A 16,981-nucleotide genomic window follows, 5' to 3' on the forward strand; every position below is an offset into this window, starting at 1 on the left:
CAAAAAACTGCATACATGCTTATGATGTTCACTAACTCCTCTACCTAAACTGTGAAATTCATGGCCCCTGTGTCAGGGGTTCGGGACATGGGGGAGGGGCAATATAGTGTTAATACATATAATGTTTAAACATCTTTATCTCACACATCTGTATGAAAAACTGACTTCATAATTATATTTCCCAGGAAGTCCTCTACTGAAATTTTAAATTTCATGTCCCCTGGAGTATGGGTTTTGACTCTAGGGTAGGGCCAAAATGGATGTATAGGTGTTGATGCATATAATGTTTCAAAATTATCTTCTTTACTCCCTTACATCTGAAAGGAAAACTGAATTTATGATTTTGTAGACCACATCTTTAAGTTTTTCCTCAAAATTATAGGTTTCATAGTTCTTTTTGAAAGATTTTAGGCAGGGAGGTGGTCGTCATTACAAATTTATAATTTTCTACTCCAGAATGAAACCTAATTAAATGCATGATACTCCTCGACAAGTTTGTGTATGGGTTTTAAAACATCACTGTATGATGTATTTGCGTTAGAGATGGTGTTTGCTGGTGACTTTTTTCGTGAAGTTTCGACATGTTGGATTTTTATAAGATCCGTCATTAATTTTATGTGACAATTATAATTTATATAAAAGTTTTACCAATTGGTGTCCGTTTGTTTGGTTCTTAAAAACGTTATTTGGAAAATGTGTTCAGTAGATTTGATCGAAAGGCAGGTTAGTCATGGCCCTTTCCAAAATTTTACAGCAAATTTTGGGGGAAGGGACGAAATTAATTGTCTATGGCTTTAAAAATTCTGAATTTATATGGATGTTAATGACAACTTTTCCTCCTCGCAATTAGGTTCAAATACTCTTTCTCAAGAGAGATAACTCTCACCAGTGTTCATGGCAAGTCTTATATCAGACATCGATTTCTGATTTGCTGAAGTTGGTGTGCATTTGCATCATTATATTAAATATTAGTACTAGTAAGAAAAGAAATTAATACAGCAGAATCTTTTTTTTTTGCATGTGTATCGGTATTAAAGTGTCATGTATATGTTTTATTTGAAAAATATTAACTTTGAAATGCATAGCTTTATAAGCAGTTCTGCAACTACTTGATAGCGTATCATTTTCATTAGACATGACATAAAACTATTTTTACTACTTGAGTGCTGATCTAGAGGGTTGGTAATACTGAAATGGAGTTATTTTTCCAAGAACCAACAATTTGTCTTAATGTAATACTAGAGGAGACATACAGATGTGTCGGCGGAGGTATTGTTAGGTAATCTAGAGACGCTCTTTTTTGCAAACAACCGAAACTAAAAGAATACCGGTATCCTGTTTTTTATCACTGTTTTGTAAATTGATAATTCAAAAATAGAGATGAAATTCTTTACAATTTTTACAACGCGTTATGTAAAAGCATGTCTCTTATAGGAATCCCTTTCAATCCGATTTATATATAAAACTTTCAATATCCATTATCAGTATCAATTTTTAAAGAAAGCTTTCATTCTTTACATATTTCAGTTTAGATATGTATGATTAGAATAGTTTTACGAATACTATGTGCGTGATTATTTAAATATCCCCAATGTATAGGACAGGGAACAAATGTGGAATATCCGTGCAAGAAGCCGAAATTCAACACTCTGCAAATTAAAGTACACCATTTGTTCACTCTGTCACATACTAGGGTCGTATAAGTTCAGGAAAGTGCTGTACAAGAATTAACGTTTGTGCTGCAGTCAAGCAGAAATGTAGAAGGTAACAAGAATATTTCTTTTAAAACAGTTCTCATTTCAACGGTGAATTCAAACGAGAAATAGTTAGATTCTGGCACCCCTGACAGTCAAATGATAAAGTTGGGCACATTGAATGTTATAATTTTGGCAATCGGTTTTCATTTCTTTCTCCTTAATTTGTTTAACCCAAAAAGTCAGGTTGCCTATAATAAACCCTTCGTTTTACAAGTCAGAGCACAATTTTTCAAAAAAAAAAAAAACCAGACTCAAGGTCACATTAAAGAATGGAGACTCTATAAATAAAGAATTTTGAAGGAGGACAAGATTTTGAAAGGAGAATTCTAAAATTATCCATGATTATTAATTTCGATATTGCATGTTAAACCCCCAATTTAATAAAAATTAGATTTGAATGTCTGCCCTTCTAGAATGTATTATGTTAGGAGTAGATAAACAATTAGTTTAGTAAAGATCACATACATTGTATAATTTATATAATTGTATACCAAATTTTAAATTAAATATAATTAATCATAACCTGATATACTTTTATTCACAAACCAAGAGAATACTGAGGTATAAAGAAACCTATTCTAATCACAGGCGCTCCCCAGCTAATTTTGTAAATGACTAACGATGTATATTTATATATGCCTACCCTTTACAAGATTTTATAGTATAGAGGGTAGACATGTATAATTATATATCGTTTGTTATTAACAAAATTAGCGGTGGAGCACCTATGATTACAATAATTCGAGTTTCAAATTTTGGTAAAAGACGCGGAAATCTCTCTCTCTCTCTCTCTCTCTCTCTCTCTCTCTCTCTCTCCTGTGCTGATTTATCACCATATTCTGTTAAATAAACGATATTATATACGGACCACTTCCTGATATTCAACGGTTGTCTGGTCTAAAGACGAAATCGTCACATCGACTCTGACAGTATATATAAAGCATGGGAAGTACATTTCCGAAATTTAAAGTCTTCGTCTGCGTTTAATTTTCCTCTACTGCGACAGAATTTGGACTTTAAGTAATGACCGTATGATAATTAATGAAATTTAAAATTATGCCTAATAGACGAAACTTTCTAGAAATCAACGCTTTGGAAGACGTAGAAAAATGAATAATTTATAACATACTTGTGACAATAGATTTTCGTCATTGATTTGGTGAGGAGAGTGACACACGTGCGCATTCCATTATATTCACATTGCGAGACCATGTATTATATTAATTGATTTTATAGTATTGATCTCTTCACATATTTCCACCTGAATGCAACCCCATTTCAAGGACGCCATTGCCTCTTGTACTAAACTGTAACGAAGTACATTATTTCAACCACAAAAAGTGTCATCTGCGGTGTGTATATATTCAAAGTTGAGACGATTAGCAATGGTAGCTTTCTTAAGCAGTCGCTCAACCGTGAATTGTCGACCCAACTTACGCCTGTTTAAAAAGCAAATATTGTAAAGAGCAGAACCGAGTAGTGTGGAAGAGGCCGGTTTTTCAGACTGCAGAAATGTAACTTCCTAGTTCGTTTCCAAGTTTCGGATTGTTAAAGGATCACACAATGGATGGAACATTTGGCCACCGTCGGCTTCTCTGTGGCCTCTTGGCCCTGCCAGGTAATTATTAATGTCTTCACTCTTTCTTTCACTCTTAATTCTCTCATTCTTTAATTTTTTTACCCCTATCGACACCTATACGCTGCACCGTTTCCTTTACAACCTTTGACCCAACAAAATAACTGTACAGATGGGAAATAATTCCCCTTTTCACCCAATTTGATGATGTTCTTGTTTGAAAATACGTTTTTCAAATAACGGCAACATGTCGAAATGAAGCAAAGGGTGGGGTCAATTGCAAATACCTATTTATAAAACAGGACTGGGTGGTTCCCTTCTCCAAGAAGTTTATTTTTGGAAAGTTTTGACATGTCTGGTAATTGTCTGTAAACTGATACTATGTTTGACATGCAAGGATGATCTTGGAGTATTACATCTTGCACGATATTTGATAATCAGTTTTTCTGTCAGAATGTATGCCCACTATGTGTTTATTTTGGAGGCGGTTACGAAGACTGTTTGTATAGACCATATTTCAATAATATGCAAATGAAGGGTTGAATGCTTGATTGCAAGACTGATCAAACACAAACACGGACATTTAATAAGACCAAGGGGTCAGACCAAGGAAACAGGTACGATGACTACAGATCAAGGTGCAAAGAGGCAGAGTGTGGGATTAGGATCTTTAAAGATTAAAAAGCATTACAACCAAATTCCTTCTGTTAATGTCGTAATACACAGTTTATCCTCCTTTCTTAAACACACACACACACACAATGGGCTTTGCAAAGGCAGAGCACAGTGGGTTTCTTTAAGCTGAGTTACGTAACAGGGACTTACAGGTTCTTCTGGGCAATGTGACTTGTGAGGACCAAAGGTTAAAACACTTCTTCTCCTTTCCATATATGATGGCCAATACTTAGTGTATCCACACTTATTTCGTTATACCAAGCATTTCAGTTGACCCTTTATCGATGTCTGTCTGACGAAAGGACCTAAGGGCATAACCCACGTGGACAAAAAAATTTACGACATCATTTGGACATTGTCGATTTCAACTGTCGTCTGCTTTTCGAAATGATCTATTGCACTTTGAAGCAGCATGAGGACATAAGCTTTGTTTCTGTCTTCTATAATCATAACGAGTTTCAAGAATGCCTTTCTATCAGAAAAAATGTGTTAATTGCCAAAAAACCCAAACAAAATGAGGTGTGGAACCGCCATAATAAAGGCAAATTAATGACTGGAAAATCGGTCTTTTATCCGGACACCTTAAAGCATCCATTATCTGGGGAAACACGTAATGTTGTCGTAAAGAGCGGTATTGAATGCCATGGAAAATAGCCTTTGGGACCCCACTAACCAAATATTTTCACAGACAATGAAATTGTCGGCCTAGTAGCATGTGTCTATAAGCTGGCCAGTTGTTGCAACTGCTTGGAATAAAAATTGAGTATAAAATTAATTTGCATGGTATGTTTCCTAAAGCGATTATTGTGCAGTCAAGTAATAAATTTATACAAAAACCAAGAAGAAAAGTTAAGTTCAATAGTTGGGTTTTTTTTCGCTGCACAATCCTAATTATAAGTGCAAAACGAATTGTATGCCAGATCTATATTTACATGTATTTGAAATGTGGAATGTGTAGAGGGGAAAAGACGTCCATTTATAATTTATACGATTGTTGTTTTTAGTTATGCATGACTCGCATCCTTATAAGCTTATGCACGAGGTTAGAACAAACATGAAGTTTATAATCTTTTAATATAAATGACTGACAATTCTGTTTTTGTCTTTGAAGTCAACAAGTGTATATACTGTTTTTAACACCGTTGGCCTAGATCAACCAGAACGGTCTTAGATATTTTAGCACTGAGGAGAATTAATAAACATTTCGTAGGTCTAGTATTACGATCATTATAACGGGCATTATCGTAATGTAGATCAGAGATAACGAGAAGGTCTTTGTAAAACCGGTTTTAAACGATACACAATTTATTTGTTTTCTTAAGATTAATTCTCTATGTATGGCGCGTTGTGTGATTATTGATTTATTCATACAATAACCACAAAAATTAAGAAATAAAACCCCCGGATGTTTATTAAGAAAAAAAGATAAAAACCAACAAGGAAGACTTAGGGTTTTATGGATATATTTGTTCAATACGGTGTGACATTGAAATGCATAATTATTTTTGTGTGTGACAGAATGAACATTATGAAGATAGAGATCAAATTGAAAAAAAGTAATGTACAATGTGAAATGTATTGACTGCAAACATGAAATTACCCGCACATGTACTACATGTTCATGTAAATTTATCCTCATGATCATTTTGAGATAGGATGAATTAAAAGTTATGAGAGAGAGAGAGAGAGAGAGAGAGAGAGAGAGAGAGAGAGAGAGAGAGAGAGATCTTTCATAGTCAGGTACTTCAGCGATGCATACTTAGATATTAATAAAGAAGAGATTAAGTAGGAACCGTATAAAGCTTCAAGATTGTAACCAAGCGTGTAAAGCTCACACAGAGGCTTCTTTGTTACTTTATAGCATAGTATGCTGGGATGATATGCCTGCCTAGAAAAGAAATTCTATATTATTCTATAACTGGTCAAGGTTGTCAAATGCATCGAGGTGCGATTCAGAGAAATTGGATGCTCCTATTTCTTATCAAATAAGCATTCTATAGAAATTTCTTCGAATGCATGCATTTTTTTTCTTTTTCCCTGAATGTAAAAGCTGTGCAGGTATATTTACTCGATGTTCACCAATGGCTCTTTGATTAAAAAAATGTCGATATTTTTATAGAAGGTGGGTGTATAAACCTCAAAAGCTATATGACAGTCCATTGTGCATACACAGCTGCAAATATTCAAACTGAAAATTAACTACATTACGAGAATCACAACAAAAGAATTTTCATCGTCATGACCATACGTTTTAAAATTAAACACTACATCATCCATATTTGACAAAAATGTTCCAATTTTTGTTAAATGATAGATTGTTTGAACAACTTTTATCTGACTAATTTATCTGGCAACAATTAGCTGATTGGCCTTAGCTGGTCCCCATTAATCATCTACCACACTGACTGTAGATTAAAAATACTTAAGAATTATTTAAAGTCCACACCCCCGCTTTTTCAGAAGCTGACATTGTTCTTAAATGCATTAGAAAATGCATTTTGAACGAACTGCACCCCACCCCCCTCCACCATGTTTTGGGACTGTGTAAAACGTAATAGGAAAACTAGACAATCATACTGATAAACATCTTTAAGGCAAGAGGTTATAACTTTACTGTATATTGTTCACTGACAGATTTAACTCAAAGAGATCTGCGAAGAAAAGCCGTGAATCTTTTTTGTCGTCATTATGCGGAATTTCTCAAGCAAGGAAGGTCATAACATGAAAGTGAAAGCAGTTTAATTTGTCAAGTGCAAAAAGCCAGCAGCCTTCTAGAAATTGTTTTGAAATTGTTAATGTATGTATAGGCATTTAAATCGTGTGTGAATTAGCACACCCTCTGCTCACAAACCTGTATCATGTAAATGCGTTTATCATATTGAGTTTAGAGTACATATGAAGATACTCAATATAATTTTTTTTTATTTTGGTCTAAGCGCTTTCTACATGTATATCAATTTTCCATAAGCATGAAACTGATCGAATAGATATACATGTATAAATGTTTTCAGGCATGCCATTACCCGTTTTCTACATTTATACACTACTTGAATATATTATAAATCAAGATTTTTGCGATAAGAAAATGGACAAAAACGATAAATCAAGGAGCAACATCACTATTACTTGATGGCTCTTGATCGTCTGCCTTTTCTTTTTGACAGGTGTGTCTGCTCTGGATGTTGGCGTGGACGGCATCATTGGGTCAACCATTGCAGCAGGCTTTATGCTGGTGGCTATTGTTATTGTGTCCGCCATGCTGTGTTACAAGTAGGTTTATCAATGACTCAGACAGAAGCTTCAAATTGGATCATCAAAAATTGAATAATGTGACCCTCGTTGATAACTGACATGCTCCAGCATTCATTTTTTTGGCCCGTTGATACTTGTACTTGTTACGAGCGAAATCCAAAATTTATCATGCCCTTTTTATATGGTTTCCTCTCAACCTTGCTGCTAAATCTCGAGTGTACGTGTATATTAGTGACATTGTATTATCCTGTTGCCCCATAGGAGCACATAATTTGTAAATAACCCAATTAATTGAATCGAAGACACTTGTTGGACAACTCACAAAACAAGCTATACTCTGTCCCGAGTGTTTGCTTCCACCACTTTTTGCTTGATATTTCAATAATAGTAAATACCTTTGTGCTCAAACTACGTTCATCCACTAATATGAAAAATTTCCAGATTATCTGTTTTGAAACGCCCCCTCTACCGCTTCAGGTTTCAATACACATCCCAAAATTGAAAGTCTACGGAGATTTTGCATTGCATCAGCCATTAATAAGCCCGGATGATAACGTTAAAAAATTGCGCGATGTATTCCGAGTGTATTCCGAATGGAGAAAAGATGTAAACATTTCCCATTATAAATCTCCGTAAGAAAATTGTTTTCGTTCCTGTGAAATTTTATGAGTGAAAAGGGGTAATTGTTCAATGGAAATATCTTGAATATATTCCTTTTCATCAATTTCAATTGTATTTCTTCCACAGGTTTGTGTATTTTTATTAAAAATCATCAAAAATTGATGGAAGCAATAACTTGGGACAGACTATAGTACTATATACAGATGACGAAAACCTATTGAACAAAAATATGTTCCAATACAATGTTTGATTCAATATTAAGTTGTTATGTTTTAAAAGGATATAGAATACTTTGATAAATCTAACAGGTGTAATTCTCTGTGCACGTGTTTAATTCATATTTCTCAATGGGGTTGTGGTTGAGGGAAAATTTAATGCTTCCTTTATGTAAATATCTACCATGTATATATAAGTGCTTTATAAGCCTGCTTCTCTGTCGATCTTTTGACAGGTAACTTGAATATTCCATATATTATTCTAATATATTATATTATATTATTCTAATCTGTGTGAAATTTTCAGCAGAAGTCAAAATAGGTTGTACAAGTGAAATAATTAAAATACCTTAATGGGTATAAGAGAAAACTGTGCATAGACGATCATTTTGCAATATTTTTTTTACAATAAAAGCAAAAATCATCCCTTTGTTCAATACAATTTATATTTTAAAAAAACATGCATAGATGCAAAAATAGGTAATTAAAAAAATATGGTCATACAACATATCTGATAAGATTAGATCTTGTACGAGCTGAAATTTGTGGTCAGTAACCCAAAAGCCAATAACATTGATTGCCCTTTTAATTTACGAGTTTTAACAGAAAGTTCATAAATGACGAAGTCGATTTTAAAGCATTTCCTCGTGTTTTTCGTCACAAAGATTGATTTTCTACAATCAAATATCTAATAATGACTGATTTTTTTTATGTCCTGTTTCACATTGGGCGTCATTTGCTGTATGCAACAGATTGAATTTGTGTTGAACTTCTGATGTTGGCAGACGACAAGAGGTCAAAAATCGACAAGACGGAAGTGAATGTTACATTATTTTATTAACGTCTGACTGTACAGCATGCCAATATCGTGTCACTTATTACTTGTAAAATAAAAATCAACTACAGTTTATGTGCAAGATGTTTATCGTTGCACGAATGTTAAAATTTTTTTAACAAAATTCCATCTGTATAATTTTTAGATACTCGGCACCGAGAGAACCTCCAAAACCGCGGTACCGGAAACCATTGCCTAAACCAAAATATGATATGAACGGAAATGCGCCGAATGGCATTCCAATGCAGACAATGGTACCGAATGGAATTATGGGAACTCCTCATGGAACACAAAGGAGCACCCGCAGCAAACATATTGGTAGCCACCGAGGAGCTCCGGGTCCTCTGAGGTTTTCCGTGGCTCCTCCAGGTCTTTATAGGTCCATGATGGCGCCTTATTTTATGCAGCCTCCATATCAGCAAATAATTTACATCGACGAATCAGACGATGACGAGAATTCGGTGCGCTCCACCATGCGAGAACACAAAAATAGATACAGGAGGTCCTATTTCTCTACCAGTAAAGACCCATCGTCCAAAATAGAGATAAAGTACGTATAATTGATTATCATGGGATACCGAGCTGTTAATTTTATCTTCTACCTTTAAGTTTACACTTTCAGGACAAGGCAGATGTCATAAAGATATAAGACGACAGGGCTGTTTTCCCTCTTTCGATTATCTTGCAATTCTCTTTTTTTTTGCCATCATAAAACCTTATGGTAATTAGAGAAGATAAACATTTGATTTTTCACCCTTTGCTGTAAAAGTCTCAAATGCCATCATTTGCAGAAAACGGTCGAGAAGACCACATCCAAAACTTCGCGATTTCGTTCGATCAAACCCGCCAGGGTAAGATATTTTTGGTAGAGCCTCACGCAATGCCATACAAGTCCAGGTTTGCATGTTGTAGCGTGTGCTGTTCATGTTCAACTTCACTTCTCCTTGGCTACGTAGATGTCAGTTTTGTCTTTAAACTTGTGTGTCCTAGAACAAAACAAAAAAGAGAGAATAGAATTTACCATTATGTTCAGCAGTAGCATATTTTACAGAGAGGACGAAAAGGCGGACTTGGTCATCGAAGAAAACACTTCTCATTCGTCGAGTTCGATTTCTTCAAAATCTAGCAATTCTTCGGACCGGTATGGTTCATCATTTGCACAACCATAAAACAGCGCCAGCAATGGGCATATAATTTGTTCTACTGTAGCTATAGATTAGAAGTAATTACGAACCTTGTGTTATAGGTGCATGTGCAGCTAGTTGCATGAGTCGATGACCCCCATATATGTTCGTGTACCCAATGTATACATGTATTTGCTTAAATATCCCTATAACAATTATAAATTTTTTCAGAGGAGGAAGAGAGCAAACGCACGATAGTTGTATATCTAGGACATCAAGTTCTAGCACCGCAAGCTCTGTGGCTTGGTCTGTTCGGTAAGAGGAGGGGCTTTAGTGACGTGGATCTAACGGCGCATGATGATTGGATGATTTGCATGCTGTCATTAATATTAAGATAATCAGTGATGTCGATAGTGGTTTCATTTTGTTGACTAAGAATCTCTATGTTGTCTAGATTTACACGAAGAATGTAGTTCCACGGGGATGCATGATGGTTGAAATCTAGTCTTATAGATGAATTTTGCATAATTTCACTTCAGTTTTTAAAGCTCTGTATTTGGTAAATGTCTATCGAAGAGAGATATAAAAACAAATGGTTTTATTTAAAGAATCAGTAATATCAACTTTATCGACATCTTGAGCAACAAGTAAATCAAACTAACTCAGATGAGGTCGTATTGCACTTATATGTGCTAGCGATTTATGTATATACATGAGTTTTACTTTCCTTGCTAAACTATTAGTATTCCCCCAACAGAGATCATTCTAGGAAAGACAAATACAAACCTAGGATTTCAAACGGAGAAATCAAGAGAGACCCCGAACATCGCTCGAGGTCTAGCTCAAACGCTAGTTACCCCAGACCCCAGTGGTAAGACATGGCTGGTGCTGAGTTATAATGTCTGATGTTTGAGGAAGAGGCGGGGGAAATGTGTAGTGTGGTACCGGGAAATTGTTTTTTGTGTTGTGACTTTTGGAAATCGTATTGTTTTAAGACGGCTTTTCCTACTTTTAGAGGAACCGTCTATGTCTGTTATACATTTAATGAATGAAAAATCAGGGAATATGGCAAATTGTCCAATTAAATTCCACAATTCTGAAAGAAAATATAACAGTGCCAGTGTAAAAAGGTTATTTTCCACAGCCATGCCTTCGAAGTAGAAACACTGTCTGGTATTGCAATGAAGATTGTCTGTCTCAAGCTTATGAATTATGCAGGCTTCTCTTTCTTGCAGATTAAGGATGCTTTAAGTACTTTAACCTTTGTGTCGCTTGAAATATATTTAGTTCTTAATTGTTATGACTGAAAAAGTTTGAATTGTACTGGAAGTTTCATTTAAGATAAAATAACATCTGAAAATGTCAGTAAACATAATTTTAACGATCGGTTTTGAGTGTGCTTGTGCATTTGCAAGTATTGTTTTGAAGTGTGATTTTTTTTTTTGGAGAATATTTCTTTACAAGGTTTTTACCATTTACACATTTATATAATGCACTATCTACTTATTTTTTGCAGGGAAGTAGAAAGTACAGAAGAGCAGGTAAAGTAATTCATTTATATGCATCGAAATATCCCCCCGATCCATTGTGAGTCCTTGAAATAAACCATGTTTACATAAGCCAAAGAAGACAATTTTGCAACCAAATATTCTCTTCTTTGCAGATAAAATTTTCTGACGAAGAAGCTGGAAAAAATTCACCGAAGAGAAACCGGAGATCGAAATCTCCAGAAAAGCACAGTTCACCGAGACCAAGATCGCAATCTCCGGAGAACGCAGTACCTCTGAGGAAATCTACAAAACTTGACACGTCTACAAGGATGTCCAACACATCCAATGACGTCAGACAGATCGACGACATCTTCAGTGGTGTGCACGCGGAACCAACTGCAGGAGACATCATTTATAGAGAAGTTGATAATTCGCCCAAGCAGACGACACCGAGAAAATCCTTTCGGGAGGAAGAGAGAAAGGAAGTAGAGGAACCATCCACTAGTGAATACGCTATGGTTATTAAACCAAGTCAAAGAATACGTGAAAGCACTAGGTCATCAGAAGGCGATGAAAGTGCGATGTATGCTTCCGTCATCAAACCGACGACGTCCGTGGGTTACAATGGAGGCAGAGATAATCCTCTTCGACAGTCCATGTCTAATCAATTAGAGGACATCATTCAAAGCAGACATGACGGTAAACCAACAGAATTTGACAGGAGTTATAATGAGGAAGAAGATGACGAAACAGAAGTTAAAGAAATTCCACAATATCCTAGAAAAACTTACAGTCTTTCCCAATCAGAGAGGCGTGACATCTCTTCACAAAAGGACAGATTGGGCTTTTCACCTTTGTCGAAGACCACCAGGGATTACAGGGGCGAACAAGACGATTTCGCATTTGATCGTGATTATCCAAGAGAAGATCGACCAGTAACGCCACCAGTAGATATTCCAAGTGAACCAGTGTCTCCAAGGGAATCCTTCAACAGGCCTGACAGGTCCTCGGTGTACCCAAAGCGTCCGGAGACGCCTCCATTTGACGCAGTCGAGACGCCTCGTGTATCAACAACGGAGCGACCTCCGACACCTCCATTTGACGCCGAAACAGACAGATCGACTAAGGAGAAAAAATCCCCTTTGTTTCCTCCGACAGAATCGAGAGGCCCACCAGATATGAAAACAGCATTTTCAAATCAGGTTCTACGCGAGTTGCAGCAGAGACATAGAGGAGCTTCGATAGATGCAGACGATGATGACGACGATGGGAGTAACTCGCGAGCCGTAAACTTCTCAGCAGCGCCACCGGAAATCATTCCGCGGTCAGAACCAAATAGTCCACGTACGTCTATGAATATTCCGCAAACCGGAGCACCTCCTCCCCCGCCACCACCACCCCCACCCCCGCCTCCCCCTCCCCCAATGCACTAGTAATACTAAGAAGACACGGAATGAAAGACATTATAGTATGAATAATCATAAATTTATAATTAATTAAGTTTTTACAAAGTACTGGTATTTTTACGTGATTCCCAAATGAAGAAATGTACATGTACTATAGTTTTCATCATCTGCTTGACCATCATGACAAAACATTACCATTATAGTCGGGACTTGTGACGCTTAATATTGAAGTTTGAAAGTGCTTTCTAGTGCTTGAAATCTAGAAAATAAAGCTCAACTATTGCAATACTGCATAGAATAAAAAAAAATCATTTTGTAACTAAAGCGTGACATTGTATTAGTTACTTATTTGCTCAAATGTAATTTTAACTTCTTTAGTTCAAAGAATCGATAAGATTTGAAGTATTTCGTGTATTATTTAAATAGTGAGGTGTAACCTATCAATTTAAAATGTTTTGCATTTATATGTTATTTTAGAAACATGTTTTATGTACAAGTGATTTTGGTTTTACTTGACAATAGTTTTATTTACTTTATAATTCGTTATGCATGATTTAGAGTGCAAACAGTTCACCAATTGGTGGCGCTGTATATACCCCAGTATAAGGTGCTAATCCGAGCATATTTTTGATTGTTCGAATACATATAGATACAAGAATAATTAGGCACAAATGAAAATATTAAATGTTTTAAACATAGATATGTATTAATTCCATTTAAACATTTAATCATAATGATTTTTCTCCGTGTGTTTTCACTTACATGATTGTATGTTCATTTTTAGCGCTGTAATTGCAAGGTTGTGTGGAAAAACCTAATAATATATATTGTTAATGTGTGATGAGAAGAGATAGCTAGTTAGTTATTTTTTTAATGAAAAACTAATCCCTACAAGATATTAGTGTCCATATCATTTTCCTGTAATTATACCTACCTTCGGTGATTGTGAGAGAACGTCTGCTTAATTGAATTGTCTCCCTTGTTACATCCTTTGTGTTTCGTATTATTTGAGAATATTCATTATACCATTGTTTTATATATATACTTTTATATTTGTAATCATCACTGTGATTTAATATTAAAATATAATTTTAAATATGAAGTACATCTGAACTTCTTTATTTTGCTTTTATGTGTATCGAGTACATGCGGACAAAGTCTTGTGTGTGAAGAAAAATGCATGTGGAAGGTAGTATGTATTTTCTTTAAAAGTTTAAAAAGGCATACAAACTCTTTCACTCTATATAGAAAAGGAAGGAATTGAAGTGCCTGTCCATTTCTACAATAAGATAAACAAAGAACGCCTCACGTGTACATTCTTAAGTTTTATTACATACGAAAATGAAGAAACCGTATCTTGAATTTGCAATAAAGAGTCAATATGAAGAAACACAGATCTCAAATTTTCTTACAAACTTGTGTTACTTTGGTTTTCAAAGAATAATCTCGAAAATACGTAATCCGGTTAACTCTCTCTCTCTCTCTCTCTCTCTCTCTCTCTCTCTCTCTCTCTCTCACGAGTTTTGCATACATGAATATAAATAGTGTTATGTGTTACATGTGTATCACATGTTGTATCTTCAAAAACTTTTCACCATTTTTTAATCCTCAAAGCATCGCAAGTATTACGTACAGAATTAGATTACAGGTTGCTTTTATGTCAATATATAGACCATGCAGTAGTTCAGAGTCCGCAATACCTTGAAACAAAGTATTGAACAAAATAGACAATCTCTGTTTTCCACAGGAATACTCTTTAATCGACTATGCCAGTATTTCATTTCCAAACAAAGACTAGAAGTTAATGCTAAAAAAAATTTCATTATTTTATGTGAATGTACATTATCATAATTGTCGATCAGTCATTTTCGCTAAGCAAGTTTTCTCATCAGAAAAACGAATCGGTCACTTAGCTAGCGAAGATGTTGATCCGTATATGTATAATTTAGAAGAAATACTAGTAACCATTTCATCCTTTGAGGATTTAAGCATACAATTTAAAAAATAAGAAGTTGTTAATGTTAAAATAAAACATAATGTAATAACTGTGGCATGTCTACGTTTGTGGTATTTTATTTTATTTTTTTGTATTGCATACATTTTTAAATTTTCGATAATTTCCATATGTATTGGTTGATTTTTCATTTGTATCGAATCAAAATAAGATCAAATATTGCAAGGTTTGGTATGCCATTATGATAGTCGGCCAAACCATACATCAATAAACGAGACGAGAATGTTATATACATGTATATATTTGGGAGTTGCTTCCCTTTGTTCATATTTGTAATAAATTAAAAAGGGGTGTGTATCTTGGCGGCGTTCGTAATAACATGCATTTAGTATTGCATCGACTATGATCTGTAAGATCGTTGCCCATACCTGAGCAATATTACCTTGAGCTGATGTCTCGAGGTCTATAAAAAAGTGATTGGGTACATGCTTTGTCATATAGCAGTCGTCCTGCATGTTTATGGGGAACAAGTTACCGTCTGATCTAATATATTTTCCCTTGTCATCTGGACCTGCTAATTAATCATAATTTCATACCACGTTACACTGCTGATAAACAAGAAATCCAACAATGCTAAACATACCCCTCTCCTACACAATTTCAATTCACAATCTTACCTATGCTAGTATTTACATTTATTATATATTAAAGATATTTATACCAGTTTTCCTGGTACTTAAAAGAAACCAGGTATATATATATATATATATATATATATATATATATATATATATATATATATATATATATATATATATTAGGCTTGGGGCGAATTACATTGTAAAGTAATGCATTACATTACCATTACTTCATGAATTTGGGCATTAAATTACCATTACCATTACTTGATTTTCTTGAAGTAATGCATTATATTACCATTACATGAGTAAAGTAATGCATTACCATTACCATTACCATTACCATTACCATTACTTTGTTTTAAAAAAGTAAAGCTAATAAAGAGTTTTTGCAAATGTTTCAAATATAAAACACTCTTTAACATATCTACAGCTTCATGCTCAGTATCAGGTTCAAATTCAATGACTATACAAGAGTCATTCTTTATTTGCTCAATATTTAATCATCTTGTTGCATTATGAACAACATATTACATAAGTAAAATGATATCTATAGACATTTGGCATGATACAGTGTAGGATACGAAATAGAGACACAGAATTACATGCATAACAAAAAACAATTTATGGAATAATGTCGCGGTTATCAAAAGCTAAATAGAGATATTTCCCCAGATTACACGAATCTTTATAATTTTGGACACTTAATTGTATTATAATTCATAAACAGATGGTTTTTCCCAGTTATATTTCTTAAGATACTGTATTTGAATGTATTTCTTTCTAATGAGGACACTTTAAGACAAAAGATTGCTGTTGCACTTTATGATCAAAGTTTCAAAGGGTTCATCTTTTAACTGCATCCTGTTAGTAATCTTCCCAGCTATACTAAATAAATGTTTTACAGGAGCAGTCGAAGCTTGGACTGAAAAGTACTGTTTGACTATCTTTATCTTAAGATATATTAAGTGCAATAATAGAAAAAATACATGAATCTTGTATTTTCTATCAGTCCAAACTAATGTACAGTGTACTTAATATACAAGAGAGAGAGAGAGAGAGAGAGAGAGAGAGAGAGAGAGAGAGAGAGTAAAATTATTTTCAAATGGGTTATAACATTGGAAGTGATATTGATTTTCATCATGGATGGACAGTGCATTCATTTTGCTTTTAAAGGTGCATGTCTGTCTTCTATTCTATTTGGACATAGCGAAGGGAAGGGGGTTGGGGTATTTAGCACTTCTTATAACAATAGATTGTTTTGATACTTAGATTATCCTGGGGGCATAGTGTGTTGTTGACACATTTCTTATTGAAGTGCAAACTAATTGGAGTAAATTGTTTAAATGATTAGAAACTCTTAATAACAACACTCTTAAAAATGTTATGAAAATTTGCTGTAATATTTAGTGATATTAACAATTCAAAAATAAAATTT

At 34.6% G+C, this 16,981-nt stretch overlaps 1 protein-coding gene across 5 annotated transcripts; it reads left to right on the forward strand.

Moving 5' to 3' along the window:
- The first annotated feature begins 3,017 nt into the window (after positions 1–3,017).
- Positions 3,018–13,486, forward strand: LOC128165809 (uncharacterized). Of its 5 annotated transcripts, none has more exons than XM_052830649.1 (7): positions 3,018–3,375; positions 7,173–7,278; positions 9,077–9,481; positions 10,287–10,370; positions 10,813–10,926; positions 11,572–11,596; positions 11,719–13,486. In XM_052830649.1, exons 1-7 carry the CDS (start codon positions 3,321–3,323, stop codon positions 12,976–12,978), a joined length of 2,049 nt encoding a protein of 682 aa, XP_052686609.1. In that variant the 5' UTR covers positions 3,018–3,320; the 3' UTR covers positions 12,979–13,486. The 5 variants fall into 5 exon arrangements, with proteins under 5 accessions (XP_052686609.1, XP_052686610.1, XP_052686612.1 ...); XM_052830650.1 differs by lacking the exon at positions 10,287–10,370 and adding an exon at positions 9,723–9,782 and having other exon boundaries at positions 3,019–3,375; XM_052830652.1 differs by lacking the exon at positions 10,813–10,926 and having other exon boundaries at positions 3,023–3,375.
- The last annotated feature ends 3,495 nt before the right edge of the window (positions 13,487–16,981 follow it).

Source organism: Crassostrea angulata, chromosome 10 (assembly GCF_025612915.1).
Source record: "Crassostrea angulata isolate pt1a10 chromosome 10, ASM2561291v2, whole genome shotgun sequence".
Classification (NCBI taxonomy): domain Eukaryota; kingdom Metazoa; phylum Mollusca; class Bivalvia; order Ostreida; family Ostreidae; genus Magallana; species Magallana angulata.

Coding starts and splice junctions, on each gene's coding strand:
- LOC128165809 (XM_052830649.1), top strand. CDS start 3,321: ATGGATGGAACATTTGGCCACCGTCGGCTTCTCTGTGGCCTCTTGGCC. Junction 3,376..7,172: donor TGGCCTCTTGGCCCTGCCAG/GTAATTATTAAT, acceptor TCTTTTTGACAG/GTGTGTCTGCTCTGGATGTT. Junction 10,371..10,812: donor TCTGTGGCTTGGTCTGTTCG/GTAAGAGGAGGG, acceptor TTCCCCCAACAG/AGATCATTCTAGGAAAGACA.